The following is an 18,129-nucleotide window of genomic DNA, read 5'->3' as shown; positions in this document are numbered from 1 at the left end:
GGACCTAGAGTCTGTCATACAGAGTGAAGTAAGTCAGAAAGAGAAAAACAAATACCGTATGCTAATGCATATATATGGAATCTAAAAAAAAAAAAATGGTAGGAGACAGGGGGCTTACCGACAGGGGTAGGAGTTGGGGGCTTACTGAGTGCCTGGTGGATGTTCTGAGCTTAGGCCTGACCATGCGGCATAAAGCAAGGCAGTGACCCCCACGTCGTGCAGAGCACAGAGTGGGGTGTAGGAGATGGTCCACTGGGTGTGGGAAGAAATATTAGGATCTCTATTTCTATTTGCTTTTGGTTTCTTTAACATTTTGAATGTTTTATAAAGTACATAACATGTTAGTTTAGTGGTATATGAAGATACTTTATAGAAATATATACATCTGCATTAGGGCATGTGCTAAAAATGGGGGGTGATAAGTTGTGTGACCACGAGCATTGGGTCCTGAGAGGCAGCTGTTGGAAGAGTTTAGCTTCCTCTCCTCCAAGTCTTAGTCTCTGAGTGGACATTTTACCCACGCTCAGACTGACCACTTGCCCCTGAGATGTTCCCAAGCAGATTCCAGTCACTAGGCCCCGAACTGGGGTAAATCTCTGTTGCGTGGAGTGACCCAACCTATGCTGAATGGCATTTACCTTCTTGAGGAGGAGATACATGAAGATTCTCATGTACCCTAAAAAGCCTCTCACAAAAAAGCACCCCCAAGCAGGAAATAAAGATTACAGAAACTAAAACAAAGCTGTGAGGTAGTACAGACCCCCACTGGAGAAATCAGTTAACCGTAAGAAAAAGAGAAGTCACCCTGGAGGAATCCAACCACAGCAAAGTGAGATCAGAAATTAGTGAAAAGCTAGATGCTTCTATTTTAATAAGTGGGGATATAGTCACTTTTAAGAAAAGGGTTCTCTTTTAAGAAAAATTTATTTTCAGTGGGTTGACGTTTGCACTAAACTATGGGATTTTTTTGGAGGCTATATATATATATATATATATATATATATATATATTTGTGTGTGTGTGTGAACATATAACTCCAGTGGCTAGAAGTTGGAACAATTTCTATTTGGCGTAAAGCAATTATTATGCTCTGTAATGTATTCGATAGTAACTGAGGACCTCCTTTTACCTTTGTAGGAAACACTCTGAAGGTACTCTGTGACTTGAGAGGGAGTGAATGAGCTCAAAACTGTTAAGAAATCCAGGTAGACTTTCCCGTAACTCACTTTGGTACGTGCTCTGCTTCTTCCTGCGTTCTTGGTTCCTCATGTGTTGGTACAGCATGGAAGGGACTGGGGGACACAAGGGAAGGCAACAAAAAAGAGCTGTCACTGAGCAAAGAATTCCCGCCTTTATCTGTGGGGCGCGCCCCTGACAGCCCCGAGCCCAGTTTGGAGCTTAATCGGCGTGCTTAATTGTATTGGGAAGTAAGGAGCTACATGTCTCCTCCCGTGACCGGGGCCGTGCAGAGCTGCTGCGGTACTCAGGGTTGTTGCCGTTGAAAGTGGGTGTTCCTGGAGATCACGGCCAGAAGGTTGAGTTTGACCACCATTCTCCCTGAAATAGATCCTCCTCCAGGTCAGCATGTTGGGATGACAGCATTCACCACCTGCTGAACAAACCAGCACCTTCCTAGAAGCTTCTTTCCCTTTCATGCCATCTCCCGTGCAGATGTGGAGGGACACACTGTGAGGGGCCTCCCTCAGGGACCCACGTGTCTCAGGAGGAGCAGTTTGGAAGCACAATGACATCTACAGTTAGCACTCACTGTACTTCTGGACGGATAGAGGTATGAGGTGCAAGTAAACCCAGAATCACTTATATTTGATTCTGAATGTTGTTCATTCAAGGTGGGCTCTGCTAGTCATGGAATTCTCATGAAAAAGAAACGATGAAGGGACTTCCCTGGTGGTGCAGTGGTTGAGAATACAGCTGCCAATGCAGGGGACACAGGTTTGGGCCCTGGTCCGGGAAGATCCCACATGCCACGGAGCAACTAAGCCTGTGCGCCACAACTACTGAGCCTGTGCTCTAGAGCCCATGACCCACAACTACCGAGCCCGCGAGCCACAACTACCGAAGCCCGCACGCCCAGAACCCGTGCTCCGCAACAAGAGAAGCCACTGCAATGAGAAGCCTGTGCACCGCAATGAAGAGTAGCCCCTGCTGGCTGCAACTAGAGAAAGCCCACGCGTAACAACTAAGACCCAACGCAGAAATAAATAAATAAATTTATTTTAAAAACAAACAAACAAACAAAAACAATGAAGAGGGCAGACTTGTGGTTGCCAAGGGGGAGGGGAGGTGGGGAGGGAAGGATTGGGAGTTTGGGAGGAGCAGATGCAAATTGGTATGTAAAGGATGGATAAACAACAAGGTCCTACTGTATAGCACAGGGAACTATATTCAGAGTGTTTGAAGGGTCTAGAAATGCTTTAGGTGGAGAATAGAGAGGGCATATAATAAGGGTTTCACTGAATAGTGGATTTCTAGTAGTTAAGCTCTGTGGGGAGAAATAGAACCAATGGCCAGAAGTTTAGCCAGGAAGATTCTAGCTGTTGAGAACTTTCAGAGTATCCAAGGATGAAGGAGCTACGCTGGGGGATGGGACACCCCCTCCAAAGAGTTTAAACAGGTAATCTGTCTCCTCTTGGCAAGGATGGACGAGAAGGGACTTGTACATGATGGGAGGATCTAGACTAGGTACTCCTAGGCTGCCTTCTAACCCAAGATGCTCAGCTCCTGCTCCGTGATTTTTGTCTAAAGCACTACTTGATCCCAACTCCATGCAAGGAATAAATCGCTCTCTCAGACTAACACCAGATCATCCTCTTAACCAGGAACTCGGAGGTGGCTTGGTCATGGAACTTTGAAAAACTTTTCTGTTGTAAACAATAACAATTGGGGTCATAAAAGAACACTCGAGTAAAATCGTTGCTAAATGTAAAGATGCTTGAAGGATGTGCCGCGTGGATAAACTTCCAGGGGATCACTGACAAGGCTAATTTGATTCCCGAGGAACTTTTTTTTTCTTTTGGTTGTTTAATAGCAACTAAATCCTTCCTTTCATTTTATACGTGGAGGGGGCGTGTCCCCCAATCCCAATAACTGTCCCTCCCAGGCAGAGGATGTACTCATTTCACAGCACAAGCAGTCATTTCTCTTCTGAGAAGTCATACTCATTCCCTGGGTTTGAGGCTAAGTGCCCCACAGTCCTAGTTTTGATTCCATTCAGGGGTCACTGACATTCTCTATGGCTGTTATCAAGGTCACCCACCAGGGCCCTATGTGTTGAGGAATCTCGGAGCAACAACCGTCTATGAAGTTGTTTGAAAAGCTACAGGTGTGCTTACCTAGACCCTGAGAAGCCATGGGTAGGCTTGAGTAGCATCCATATTTGAAATTAAAATCCTGAAGCTCAGGAATTTTAGCTGGAATTTGGTAATTCCATCGAAATTCAGTGTCTGCTGGTCGGGGAAGTAAGTTTTTCCATTCCAGAAACATCTGAGCATGTTGCTTAATCTTTTGAGCTGGGGTACAAACGGAAGGCAATAATTACTCCTTGTAATCTATTTCTCAATAGCCTCATATTTTCATTCCATTCTGCTTCTGTCAGTAACTTCCAATTTATCACACTAAAACACACTCTTCTTTCATTTAGAGGTACGGTCAATGTACTTTTTGGGGACATTTCAACCAGGAAGTAATTTTCTGCTTTATCAGGCACAGGAAGTACAAGCTCAAATGATTAGAAGTAGTTTCTAATGAGTATATTGGACATCAGTTAGGAGTACTCATTTGTCTCCGCTCCGTGGACTCAGGAAGCATGTCTCACTCCAGTAGTCCTGCCTAGTCCCTGGGGCGGGGGTTAGGGTGCAGCGTGAGAGATTTTAGTTAGGGCTACGGTTGCCATATAAAACATAGGGTGCCGGGTAAATTTTGGGGGGGGGGCCACACCATGTGACTTGCAGGATCTTAGCTCCCCAACCAGGGATCAAACCCGTGCCCCCTGCAATGGAAGCACAGAGTCCTAACTACTGGACCACCAGGGAATTCCTGGATGCCAGTTAAATTTGAATTTCAGATAAACAATGAATAATTTCTTAGTGTAAGTATGTGTAGGTGCTCATTTTTTACCTGTTATGCACCATTATTCAAATTTAACTGGGCATCCTGTATTTTTGTTTGCTAATCCCGGCAACCTTAGATGGGGCAGTGCATACCATTCCCATTATCTGGAAAAGAACCACTCAAAGGAAAAGAACCTTACCGATGGAGGGTTAGGTAAGATCATTGCCATTAGTGGACCGTAGCACTATTATTTTTGGAAATAACTCTGCTAACAAATATTCATTAAACATAGGATCCTTAAATACCTCTGAAGCACTGACTAAAACCAGGTTCCACAAGCACTACCAGATTAACTGAGGAGAGAATCACAAGCCATTTCACCTGGAGTGAGTTCACCCTAATTCTTGCTACAAAATGTCGGTTCAGAGGCACATCATACAACACCAACTTTAACTGGGACAAAGATATGAAAAACATGAATATCACCTAATAAGGACCTACTGTATAGCACAGGGACCTCTACTCAGTACTCTGTAATGGACTATGTGGGAAAAGAATCTAAAAAAGAGTGGATGTATGTATACATAATAACCGATTCACATTGCTGTACACCTGAGACTAACACGACATTGTAAATCAAGTATACTCCAATAAAAATTTTTTAAAAAGTAAATAAAATGAAGGGAAAAAATTCAAATTGTGGAAATATGGACAAAATCAGCTACTTGTGATAGGACATGAAGAAGAGTTTAGAAATAAAGATCAAAGTCTTCTTTGAAAAAATAGAATAAGTGGTACTAGAAAAAATAAAGTATTCATAACCCTAAAAAAAAAAAGCCACAGATATCATGAGCAATGTCACAACAGTGTTAATTACTATTAACACTAATCTCTATTCTTTTTCCAAAATAGTTTTTCAATAGGTCTCTTCAAAATAAATTCAAATGTACATTGTATATCAAACAATATGTGATGTCATCTACTGGTACTCAAGAGCATTTTAATACTGATTTTTAAAAAATGATCTCTGCTCAGACCAGCACAGTGGGAAAGGGTTTCACTACATGATGCCTCTTAGTTTAGATGACTCAGGGAGAGAGGCCATGGGTACTCAATGGCCCTCATAATGACTTCATAAACCACCCGAGGAGAAGGCAAGGTTATAGAGAGAGAAGAAAACCCTCAGGCTCAAACATCAGGACATTCCTTAAGCTATTTTGGAAAATCATCTGGTATTGTTCCTAGTAAGCAGCATCTATAACTTGGTTTTTATAAATTACTAATGGCTTTATTAATAAATAAATTCCCATTGAAATACTTGATACAGATGCCTATCCTTCTCCCCTAGCTGACACTCAAAAGCAAATGTTTTCAGTTCCTATATGGATTCTGTGCCAAGGTTAAAGGTAATTAAGTCATTGTTCTACCTCAAGACAATCTCAAACCAGTGTGATTAGAAGGAGATATACAGGATACATGGATACGGAATGTGATATCTTGCAACCATAACACTTGGAACTGTGGTTCTCACATGGAGATAATACATCAGAAATACCTAGGAAGGTTATTCCAAAATATACCTGCTGAACCTCATCCCAGACATTGAGACTTTCTAGAAGTGGGACCCAGGCACTTATATTGTGAACAAGCGTCTCATAAGAACCACTCACTCAGAGCTGTGGATAAGGTGCTACAGAAGCCCAGCGGCAGTGTGAGAGCTCTGTTACCGGCAGGGAAGGAAGACAAGAATCAAAAGGCAGACACAGCAAAAGGCGTGTTTTGACAGTGGGTCAACACTGAAGCAAAAGATGCACAAAGTGTCATGAAATGTCGTCTAGTTGGTGTGAGTGTGAGGAATGCAGGGACGGGAGGAGGAGCGGCTGAGGGTGACGCAGGAGAGGAAAGTTAGGAACCACGTTGTGAAGGATCTTGAGGGGCTGGTTCATGTGGACCAGGATGGACCAGCACAGAAGTAGAGCAACTGGAGATGAAGACCCAGAAAAGACAAAAATCAGGCTCTGGATTTACTCTGAGTTCCTCTGAAGATAAAGTTTTTTTTTTTTAATTAATTTTTATTAGAGCAGAGTTGCTTTACAATGTTGTGTTAGTTTCCACTGTACAGCAAAATGAATCAGCCCTACATATACATACATCCTCTCCCTTTTGGACTTCCTTCCCATTTAGGTCGCCACTGAGCATTAAGTAGAGTTCCCTGTGCTATACAGCAGGTTCTCATTAGTTATCTATTTTATACACAGTATCAATAGTGTATATGTGTCAACCCCAATCTCCCAATTCCTCCCATCCCTCCACTTTCCCCCTCGGTATCCGTATGTTTGTTCTCCACGTCTGTGTCTTTATGTACTTAATTAAGATTAAGTCTTATTCTTCATTGATCCTTAGTACATATCACTGTAATAGACCTCAGTAAATATTTACTAAATTAATGAGTGAACAAAAGAAAAAAAAGAAATGTAATCGCTATGTATTAGCAATTAATCTGAACCACGCTCTAGTTACTGCCTATGTGATATATGCTTAAAGTACCTCTTAGCTCTTAGTTCTTCTTAACTAATGTTTTTACTGTCTGTATAAAATCTCATGTTAATGAGTTCCTACGGCATTATTAAGAGAAGTTCCTGATACAAGAGGACCTGACCAACACCTGAAGTCCCCATAATTGTATTGAAGTCTGGACAGAGAAGATAACCTGACCCAACACTAATCCCGCCTCCAAGGCCTGGACTCCTCCCAGGGACCATCCCTGCCCCTCAGGAGATCAGCTCCCACCGGTTTCTTTTCCAGTTGATAAAGGTGATACCAGAGTAGTTATAGCCCAAAGGGAGAAACTGACCCCTTAAGATTAGGTATGGCATCTGCAGAAAGGCCCCAGTAAATCTACAGCAAGGACTGTTCAAAACCACTAGGACCATGGGCACATAGTCTATAGCCAGGTGAGACCTAGTTCTGCTGTCTTTATCTGCTCTTCTAACTCATCAAAGCCGAGTTCTCCAAGCCTGCGTGTGAAAACAAACACGTTTTAGTGCTTCTCGCTCATTCGCCTTAATTCAATAATGAGGATTCAAAGATAAGACCTAGTCCCTGTGCTTCAGAAGCTTAAGGTATTAGAGAAACAGATACATGAAAGGTAATCACAATATTCTTTGATAAATGCTGTGTAAGAGGGAAGAACAGGTGCTCTAAAAACATGGGAAGGGCACCGATCCAAACCTGGGGGGTCAGAGAAGACTGCTGGGAGAGAAATGAAGCTTTACATTTAGACTTAAATTATGGGCAGACATACGCTTAAAAACAGGGGGGAAGACGTCTTCCTCGGGCAGGAGGCATCAAGAGCCTGGAGGATGGAAGGCAGTTGGTCTCATAAAAAGCATGGGGGGCGGGCAAGGGGGACTGCTGGGGCGATGGGCGAGAACCAGATTATACAGGGCTCACAGTAAGGCACTTAGCTTTTATCCGAGGAGGGTGGGGGCAGGGTGTCACTGAGGGATTTAAGCTGGAAGGTGATGTCAGTTTGCTCATCTGGAAACTCCCTATGGCTCTAGTATGGACTGTGGACTGGAGGAGACAAAACTGGACAAGGGAGTGAATTAGAGGTCATCCAAGGCAGAGACTATGATAGCCTGGACAAAGGCAGTGGCCATGGGGAGGGAGAGAAGCGGACAGAGGTGAGAGATTTAGGAGGGAGTCTTAGCAGGTCTTGGGTATCTATCCACACATGGAGAAATGGTAATTTGTGCATGCTGAAAGGACAGCTTTGACTAGAAGCTCAAAGACATCTTTTAAGAATGCTGACATTTCAGGCTTCCCTGGTGGCGCAGTGGTTAAGAATCCGCCTGCCAAGGCAGGGGACACGGGTTCGAGCCCTGGTCCGGGAAGATCCCACATGCCTCACAGCAACAAAGCCCGTGCGCCACAACTACTGGGCCCGCGTACCACAACTACTGAAGCCCGCGCTCCTAGAGCCCGTGCTCTGCAACCAGAGAAGCCACCACAATGAGAAGCTCACACACCACAACAAAGAGTAGCCCCCGCTCGCCGCAACTAGAGAAACACGCATGCAGCAACAAAGACCCAACACAGCCAACAATAAATAAATAAAAAAAATAATTTTTAAAAAAGAATGCTGGCATTTCAAATGTTTTCCCATGACCCTGAGTGTTTATCTGCAAGTATGGAGGTCTTTTGATTCCACACCCATCCAGCTTCAGAAAATGTACTTCCCGTACATTCTCTCTATCATTCAGCAAATATTTACAGAGCACCTCCTACACACGAGGACGAGGCTGTATATTGCACTAGGTCCTGAGTGAATAAGGGCCTCTGGGACACTTACTGAATAGTGAGGAAAGAGTAAAACACAAACAACAGAAAACATGAACCAGTAAACAAATGACTGCAAAATGCAGGGGTGCTAGACAAACAAGGTGGCAGCACGCCTCTTCAGATAAAATTGTAGGAAAGTTCTCACAGGCAAGATGACATTTAAGCTGGAGTCAAGAGAGTGACAAAGTGAAACCCCAGAAAGAGCCTTTCAGGCAGAGGGGACAGGCTGCACACTGACCGAAGGTGGGAAAGAGGTTAAAGGAGTTGAATAAAGGCTCATGGAGCTGGAGCCTAGTGAACGAGAAGGATGGAGTGAGGAGGAAAGGTGAGGACGTAAGCAAGGGCCAGCCTTGCAGGACCTTGTGGACCAAGAGAAGTAACTGGAACGTGCATTTTTTTTTTTTTTTTTTTTTTTTTTTTGCGGTACGCGAGCCTCTCACTGCTGTGGCCCCTCCCGTTGTGGAGCACAGGCTCCGGACGCGCAGGCTCAGCGGCCACGGCTCACGGGCCCAGCCGCTCCGCGGCACGTGGGATCCTCCCGGACCGGGGCACGGACCCGTGTCCCCTGCATCGGCAGGCGGACTCTCAACCACTGCGCCACCAGGGAAGCCCGGGAACGTGCATTTTAATCAAAGTGCAAGGGAAGCCAGTGAAAGGAAGCAGTAGAAGTATATGATCCAATTTAGACTGTGAAAGAGCCTCTGGCTGCCATGTAGCGATGGAATTGCAGGCAGGAAGATCAGTGCCGGGGGAAGGAGAAGGTGATGAATTGGGACCCTTGTGAGACTTCTACTCAGTCACCGAATACACAGAACCAGGGACCTGAGGAAGGGCTTGGGGAAGAGAAACAAATGCAGAATTCCTCAGGAAGATGGATCATTGCTCTTTAAAGGAATCAAGAACCCTAAGGAACTCTGTTAGAGATCAAATAGAAAACAGACAAGAAAGGAGACAAACCAGGAGAGTGTGGCGTCACAGAAGTTCAAAGGAAGAGTGTTTCAAGGAAGAGCAAGTGGCCATGGTAGTTATATGGCTACCCCCTTTCCTAGCCAGGAGATTTGTTGGTGCAAAATCGAACCAAAGCAGCTCTGGATTCGGGGACACCAGGCACAGTAGAAGGTGATGTACTGAGATGCTGGACCAGAAAAAATGGATTCAGTGAGTGTGACGGGCACATAGAAAACTAAGCATATGAAAAGAATCAGTTATTAACTGGTAAAAAACAAAAGAAAACTAAAAGGAAACATAACCATAAAATACCATCTGGCTCAGCAGTAAACATTTACATAATCATAATATATCATATCATCGTAATCATAATATAAACACTAGCAATTGCGTTAACCTCAAATTTGTAATATGATTATATTGAGACGATGGATGGAGGGGGCATGAGAAAGAATTATAGGAGCACCAAATCCTCAGTTACCATAACAGGAAATCAATTGTCATGTCTAAAATTGATGCATCAAAAATAGCAGTATTAAGCATATGCTTTTAAAATATGGAGGCTCCCGTAAGAAGACATAGTTGAAAGGATGGAAATTGACAACCACCAGGAGTAGGACCGAGAGTGGAGGGGGTGGGTCAACGGACTGCTATGTCATTGTGAGCCTTTAGGTCACTATTAGATTTCACTCTATGCATGTATTGGTTTAATAAAGGAATTTCAATTCAAGTAATTTAAAAATGGTGAACCAGCAGTTAAGAATTGAAAACTGCATGTTTAACTCGACGCCATCATCTTCTCCTGGCTCATTTGTCCTTGTCTTTGGACCCAAGGAGCCTTTCCTGACCTTCTCCCCAGCCCCCGCCCACATTAGGCTGGGTGTCCTACTGTGCGCCCCCAGCACCCTGCATTTCCCACAACGTGCATCTTTGTATAGGTGCTAACTAGGTCAACTATTGTTTGCTAAATTGCCTTTCTCCACGATTGTTCTGTGAGTTCCTTGAGGGAGAAGACTGCATCTGTGTTGCTTACCGCTGCGACTCCAGTGCCTTCTTACCAGGGAAAGGAGAAAAATGAACGTTTACCTTTTGCTGTGTCCACAAAGTCTCTCCTCATGTGGGAAATAAACTGATTCGCTATTGCCTTCCGAACCTCTTCCACTGAAGCAGCAATTTTCCAAGGGAAGTAGCTCTTTACTGAGGCTGCCGATTGACCTTGAGGCAGTGTCCAGTGAAAGAAGTCCTATCAGTACAAACGCAATTTTTAAGAAAATCCACGTGGGTTCACCTCACGGAATGAAGAACATGTGTGTTTTTGTGTACGTGTTCTTTTGAGTCCTTTACACGCAACTACCACAATAAAGTGCCAGTGTGTTCAGGGAGCCATCAGCTGACCCAGCTGTAACATGGTACTTTGTCATTTTTTTGGCTTTTCACGTTGAAGACGATAAAATGTGATTGGGGAGAAGTGATCATATTCTAAATATATTTGTAGGTAAATAAGGTTTCCTGATGCATAGAATGTGGGATGTGAAGCAAAGAGATGGGCCAAGGATGACTCCAGGGATTGAGGTCTGAACAGTTGAAAGGGTGGAGTGGCCATGAGCTGAAACGTGGAATAGCCTACACTTAGAGGGACACTCAGGTGTTCAGTGTGGTAATGTGACATTTGAGGAGTCTTTAAGTAAACTTCCAGCAGGAGATCTTAAGAAAGCAGTTGGATATATGAATCTGAGTTAAGGGGAGTGGACTAAGCTGAAGATAATTTTGGAAGTCATCTCGTACGGTTGAAATAAATTAAGACTGGATGAGATCACCAAGTTAGAAATTAGAAGAGGTTTGATGATCAAACCTTGGGGCACTTCATCATTAAGAGGTCAAGGATAAGTGGAAGAAGCAGCAAAAGAGACTGAGAAGGGGCAGGCAGTTATGAAAGAGAAAACCCAAGAGAATGTGTTGTACTAGAAGCCAAGTAAGAAAGTGAAGGCAAAAGGACTGATCATTGTGTGAAATGCGGCTGGCAGGTCAAGTGAGATGAGGACGGAGACTTGCCCGTTGGGTTTAGCAGACTGGGGTTCACTGGTGACCTTGAAATGAGCAGTTTTGGTAGAGTTGAAGGGAGGAATGCCTGATTAGTGTGAGATGGAGGGCTTCTTGGAGAAATGGCAGGAAATGTACAAGAAGAGTGCCTGGCACATGCTAGACATTCAATAAATATTGGTTGCTTGAATGGACGAGTAAAAGGTAGTACACATAACGATCCACTACTTGAAGCCTCTGCCCTCCAGTCACTGCTAAGCCCAGGTAAGCTGGTTTTCTCCAAGACCCTGAGTGGGAATTGACCTCACCAGTGATGTCTGATGGGGCACAAAATAGGCAGCAGAGATACCTGACATGGCAATGATCTCTTTCTTGTATGTCTTTCCCAGATACCTGAGAGACCAGATCTTTCAGGCTTTCCTCTGTGGCTCCTCCGTGGTCTCCATTTAAGTCTTATTTCCTCACCCTGCCCCTCAAACCTGGGGATTTCCCGGGGCTTCATCAGAGGCATGTATCTTCACCCTCTACATGTTCTTCCTGGTAGGCGTGGGCACTCTGAGGTGTCATTTGCACCCACGTACACGCAAACCCTACCAGCAAAAAGGACCATCCAGTGGGATCAACTGCAGAGTCTGCCGATCACTGGGCAAGTCCCGAGCTGCCTCCAGCCCGTTTCCCCCCGACTGCCCACACGCCAAGGCACCGTAACTGCTGCAGACACGGGCCCTCCTTTTCCACCACCCTTTCCTTGAAGGAGCCCCAAGCCACCAGTCTGCATCTTAACTATCAGGGTGACACTCTTCCTTTGTTCCTGAGCAGCAGACTCTGTTAGCAGAGAGGGAGCAACGTGCTAGTCTCGTCCTAGTCCAGGCCCTGAGCCACAGTCAAAACTGCTTAACGGAAAACAAAAGTAAACGGCAGAGAGGCCTCAGAAGAGTAAATAATGCAGTATACCCTCAACTCAGGTTGACGGGAAGGGCATTCACGTGCTGGGAGGGTCTGCAGGCTGGCACACGAACACTCACTGGCTGAGAGCCTTCCATAACACTTAAAGGGGAAATAAATGCTGCGCGTACGTATGTGTATGTATATGTATACATATACAATGTAATATTGTAACTATTTTGCATGAATTATAAATCTTAAGGAAAATACTCAACAGGTAAATAGATTACATGAGTGGGTGCCATGAGGAACCAAGTTAAATGGGGTATGTGTGTATGTTCCAATGACTCCAAAGTCTACCCACATCTACAGCTCGCCTCTTCCCCTCGAGTTCCAGACCTGTGTATTCACCTGCAGGTTGGATATATCCTCAACCAACATGTCTTCAACTGAACTCACATTTCCCCCAAGCCCTTCCCCACCAAACCCAGTCCTTCCGAATGTTCCAGTTCAGTAAATAACATCAGCACAGACCCAGCCATCCAAGTAAGAAACAGGAACATCATCATTCATTCCTCTCCCTTGTCTTTTACATCCTTTCAGTCATCAAACCCTGACCATTCTACCGCCATATTATCTATCGAATGTGTCCAGGTGCTTCCATCCCAGGTGTCACCATGCCCTATGGCAACCAAGTAAATGAAACCCTTTACTACAATTGAGCTTTGTCTTTTATGATGGGAGAAGGGCACACAGTGCCTAGAAAACAGAGGGAGGGTCAGTTACTTTCATCTAGAGGAGAAGGGAATTAGAGATGGCTCTCTTTAAGCTGAGCCTTGAAGAATCTGTAAGATTCCTTGGTGGATAAGACAAGGGCCTTCTGGATAGTCAACACAATGATAAAACTTCTGATGGCTTGAGAATGCTTATACCAAACACAAATACTTGTACGTGCCTGTTCATAGCAGCTTTGTTCACAAAGGCCAAAAGGTGGCAACAACCCAAATGTCCATCAATAGATAAATGGATAAACAATTAGTGGTATATACAAACAATAAAATATTATTCAACCATAAAAAGGAATGAAGTGCTGATAGATGTTACAATGTGAATGAACTTTGAAAACAATGTTTTCAAACAATGCTAAATGAAAGAAGCCAGGCACAAAAGGTCACATATTGTATAGTATGATTCCACATATAAAATATCTAGAGTATGTCATCCATAGAGACAGAAAGCAGATTGGTAGTTGCCAGAGACTAGGGGAGAGGGAAACAGGGAATAATTTCTTTTTTTTTTTTTTTTTGCGGTACGCGGGCCTCTCACTGTTGTGGCCTCTCCCGCCGCGGAGCACAGGCTCCGGACGCGCAGGCCCAGCAGCTCTCAACCACTGCGCCACCAGGGAAGCCCGGAATAATTTCTTAATGGGTACAGGGTTTCCTCTTGAGATTATGAAAATATTTTGAAATGAGGCAGAGGTGGTGGTTGTAGAACATTATGAATGTACTAATTGCCAGTGATTTGTTCACATTAAAATGGTTAATTCCATTCTACGTGAATTTCACTTCAATTAAAAATAAAGTTTCAGGGACTTCCCTGGTGGCGCAGTGGTTGAGAGTCCGCCTGCCAGGGCAGGGGACGCCGGTTAGAGCCCCGGTCCGGGAGGATCCCACATGCCATGGAGCAACTAAGCCCGTGCGCCGCAACTACTGGGCCTGTGCTCTGGAGCCCGTGAGCCACAGCTACTGGGCCTGCGTGCTGCAACTGCTGGGGCCCGCGTGCCTGGAGCCTGTGCTCCGCAACTGGGGAGGCCACTGCGGGTGAGAGGCCTGCGCCCAGTGGCGAAGACCCAGCCCAGCCAAAAATAAATAAATAAAATAAATAAATGTATTAAAATAAATGTTTCTTATTTAAGGGGATAAGGGAGTAGTAGTTAGAAATAAATGTGAGAAGGTGAGCAAAAAATAGCCTAAGAAGGACCACAGCTGTAGATGATGAAGGGTCTTTGGAATATATCCAAACTCTCTTTCTTATGGATTATTGATAGAATATCACCTTCAAAAGATATGTAGATATTATCTTACTTGACTGGGGTAATAAGATTTGTGGTTCTTGATTCCTCTTGAAGTTCCAATGTTGATCAAATCTTCTTTAGAATATGACTTCCAAACATACTCATCATTGTACTGTGTCTGATTGGGAATAGGATCACTAAGTGAATATGTATATCCTAATCTTCTGGTACTTTTTTGACTGTAAGAAAAGTGTGGAAACTAGAGTAAGGGATTAAATACCAAATTTCACAACAGTACACAAGTCAAATAATTTTTTAAAGATTGGCTGCTTGGGGCTTCCCTGGTGGCGCAGTGGTTGAGAATCTGCCTGCCAATGCAGCGGACACGGGTTCGAGCCCTGGTCTGGGAAGATCCCACATGCCGCGGAGCAACTGGGCCCGTGAGCCACAACTACTGAGCCTGCGCATCTGGAGCCTGTGCTCCGCAGCAAGAGAGGCCGCGATAGCGAGAGGCCCGCGCACCGCGATGAAGAGTGGCCCCCACTTGCCACAACTAGAGAAAGCCCTCGCACAGAAACGAAGACCCAACACAGCCATAAATAAATAAATAAATAAATAAATAATTGGCTGCTTAAGACGTGATGCCAGAAATAATTTAATTTCTAGGTTTCCCTGAAAAGAAACAATCCTGTATATTATGATGGCCCTTAACAAAAGTAAGAGTGTCCTAATGTGAAATTTAAAAGAATAATCTGAAATTCATTAATATTTTAATTAATTTTTTTAAAGAGCTGAGTCCTCTTCTGTGTAAACAGTACTTCAGTATAACTAAATACTTGGTGAAGGAAAGTTTCTCTATGTAAAAAGTATTCCAGTTAATAAAAGGAAAAATATAAGAATTAAGATACCACTGGTTTGCAAGTCCCTAATGAAATAATGCATCTAGGCAATGATCAGCAGTTGCCACTCTGGATACACATACACAACACCACCTATTAAATACTTTTGTGAAAATACCCAACCTGAATCAGATGAAGTCTTTGGAATATTAGATTACAGGAAATACATGAAAAGAAGGATAGTTTTAAATGACACGATGGGGATGAAGTCAGAAAAATCCAGAACAAATCATCTGTTTCTTCAACAAAGAAATTCTCGGGAAAAAAAAGTGGAGGAAACTGTAGATTAAATGAAGTAAGAGAATACAATGCAGAGACCTTGTCTGGATTCAATTTCTAACCAACTGTTTTTTTTTTTTTTAATTATGAGACAACTGGGGAAAATTTGATCACTTATTGGCTATTTGATATTAAGGAATTGCTTTTTTAGGTGAGATAATGGTATTGTTACATATTTTTAAAGCATCCTTATCTTTCAGAGACACATAAAAATATATTTAGAAATATGATATAATGCCTGGAATTTGCTTCAACATTATCCAGGGGGAAGGCTAAGTGGAGGATATACATTAAAAATGTCCATGTGTTGTTGATTATTATAGCTGGATGATAGCTGGGGATTTATTGTATATTCCTTTGTGTGTGTCTAAAATATTTCATATTGGCTTTTTTAAAAAAGAGGGCTGGGTAAGATTCAGGTTACGTCTGTAAGAAACCAAACATCTGGAAAGTGGAATACATCTGGATGCTGGACTATTTCACTTGTCATTCAGATGTACAGATTCAAGCATGACTGTGGTCCTAAATCAAACTGAAGTCATCGAAGGTGCATGAAGACCTTTCCAAAGGGATCACAGCACAAATTGCTTTCAAGGAATAGATTTTCACATCCGCACTTCTCAGTATATTCTTTCTTAACATGTATCTGCCTGAGAACAAAGCTGCATATCTAGTGGGTCTTTTCCTTCCCGCATCCTTTTCTCCCTTCCCCACTTCACCATAGGATCTTACTATGGTGCATGACACCTCAGGGTGTTAGCTGCCAATGGTGAGAGGGGCGCCGGGCAAAGGGAACTTCATTATGGTGATTTCAGGGAACTCCCCTGTAACCCACATTCCATACACTTACCTAGGGCTTGCCCTTCTAGGTCAAAAGTAAAGGGTGGGGCTATAACCAGAGCATTATGGCCTGTGCAGGGATGTTCTGAATGTAGGTACACTGTAGATTGGTGTGGCTGAGAGTAACGGCTAGTTTTCCCTGTCCTAAAAATTATCAAATGTTCATCCCTCTTTAAGGAGAAGCTTCTAAGAGGAGAGCAGAGAATACAGATTGCTGAAAATGGCTCTTTCCCCTACATATTTAAAGGTAAGCATTTTCCAGTTTTTAAAAAATCCCTAGGATATGTCACTAGCTGGAAAGAAGAGCATCTCTGTTTAGATGAAGCAGTACAGGATGGCGATGCTGATTCTTTTCAATGTACCTGGAATCTTTTCTGAGACTATCAAATTTTTAAAGATTCACTGGATAAAACTGGTACATAAAAATCTTGTGATCTTTTTTTCAGATTTTGTATTCATCATTCAATAAGGTATTTAAAGCTAATTTTTTAACCCAAACATATTATGAAATATTTACTTCAATATAGCCAGTCCTCATTTTATTTTATGATGTAAAATATTTAACAATACATGAAAGTATACACTAGCTTGTCAGATTAGTAATTTTCCATATATAACTATATACTTACCATATATAACTACATACTTACCATATACAACTTTCTCTTTCATTAAATACATAGTAAATGTCTGATTTGGTTTCTAAAGAAATCAATGAAATTGTTTCTGATTTTTATGCATGATATTATTTAATTATTTTCCAAAGTCAAGCACCAGAGTTCTGCACACATGAGAACATATTTAATTAAGGAACCTCTTTTTTTTTTTTTTTTTTTGCAGTACGCGGGCCTCTCACTGTTGTCGCCTCTCCCATTGCAGAGCACAGGCTCCGGACGCGCAGGCTCAGCGGCCATGGCTCACGGGCCTAGCCGTTCTGCGGCATGTGGGATCTTCCTGGACCAGGGCACGAACCCGTGTCCCCTGCATCGGCAGGTGGACTCTCAACCACTGGGCCACCAAGGAAGCTTGGAACCTCATATTTTTTATCATACTCCTCACTTCACAGATAACTTACATATTTAGCTACACATTTCACTGCATTATTTTTGTTACTTGGATGTAATTAATCATATTAGACCTGAATCTTTCTACACTTCTCCTGTCTACTTTTAATAATCTTCCCTACAATATGCATTCCATAATTTATCAGTAGTTTTAATAATATTCCTCAAAACATATATTAACATTTATTTAAACTAGATTTGTAGTCACATTTTTATTTTGATGGGAAGTAAACTTAATTTCACTTGTTGGTTGGACCACAGGACTGATTTTACCAGATAGGTAAACATGGTGTAAATTGTATGAGTTAAATCTTCAGCTCAAAGATTTGGATAAAAATATATTTAGAGTATGTAATGACAAAAGCATTTTTATAAAAAAAAAGATTATATTGAAAAACTTTTATTGAAATTAATGTTCCTATTTTCCAAGTTCTTTTTGAGTATATAATATTAAATAAGTTTCTTCCAAATGAAGGAGTAACAGATGTAATTTAATAGTCATTTGTTAAGACGTGCCTTTTCAGGCCATATATGACAAACCCACAGCAAACATCATTCTCAGTGGTGAAAAACTGAAAGCATTTCCTCTAAGATCAGAAACAAGACAAGGATGTCCACTCTTGCCACTATCATTCAACATAGTTTTGGAAGTCCTAGCCTTGGCAATCAGAGAAGAAAAAGAAATAAAAGGAACCCAAATCAGAAAAGAAGAAGTAAAATTGTCACTGTTTGCAGATGACATGAT

General features: G+C 42.8%; 1 protein-coding gene across 1 annotated transcript in view; it reads right to left on the bottom strand.

The window, feature by feature from the left end:
* TEX26 (testis expressed 26) overlaps nucleotides 1–18,129 on the bottom strand; it is a 28,468-nt gene that overhangs the window by 2,065 nt on the left and 8,274 nt on the right. Inside the window, 5 exon segments of the mRNA XM_024125812.1 lie at nucleotides 1,130–1,220; nucleotides 1,222–1,292; nucleotides 3,354–3,530; nucleotides 10,450–10,606; nucleotides 14,373–14,541. Of these exon segments, the coding sequence (XP_023981580.1) occupies nucleotides 1,130–1,220; nucleotides 1,222–1,292; nucleotides 3,354–3,530; nucleotides 10,450–10,606; nucleotides 14,373–14,541 (665 nt within the window).

This window comes from Physeter macrocephalus, chromosome 13 (assembly GCF_002837175.3).
Source record: "Physeter macrocephalus isolate SW-GA chromosome 13, ASM283717v5, whole genome shotgun sequence".
Classification (NCBI taxonomy): Eukaryota; Metazoa; Chordata; class Mammalia; order Artiodactyla; family Physeteridae; genus Physeter; species Physeter macrocephalus.
Note: the sequence above shows the minus strand (reverse complement) of the source record. Positions and strands in the feature narration are given on the sequence as shown.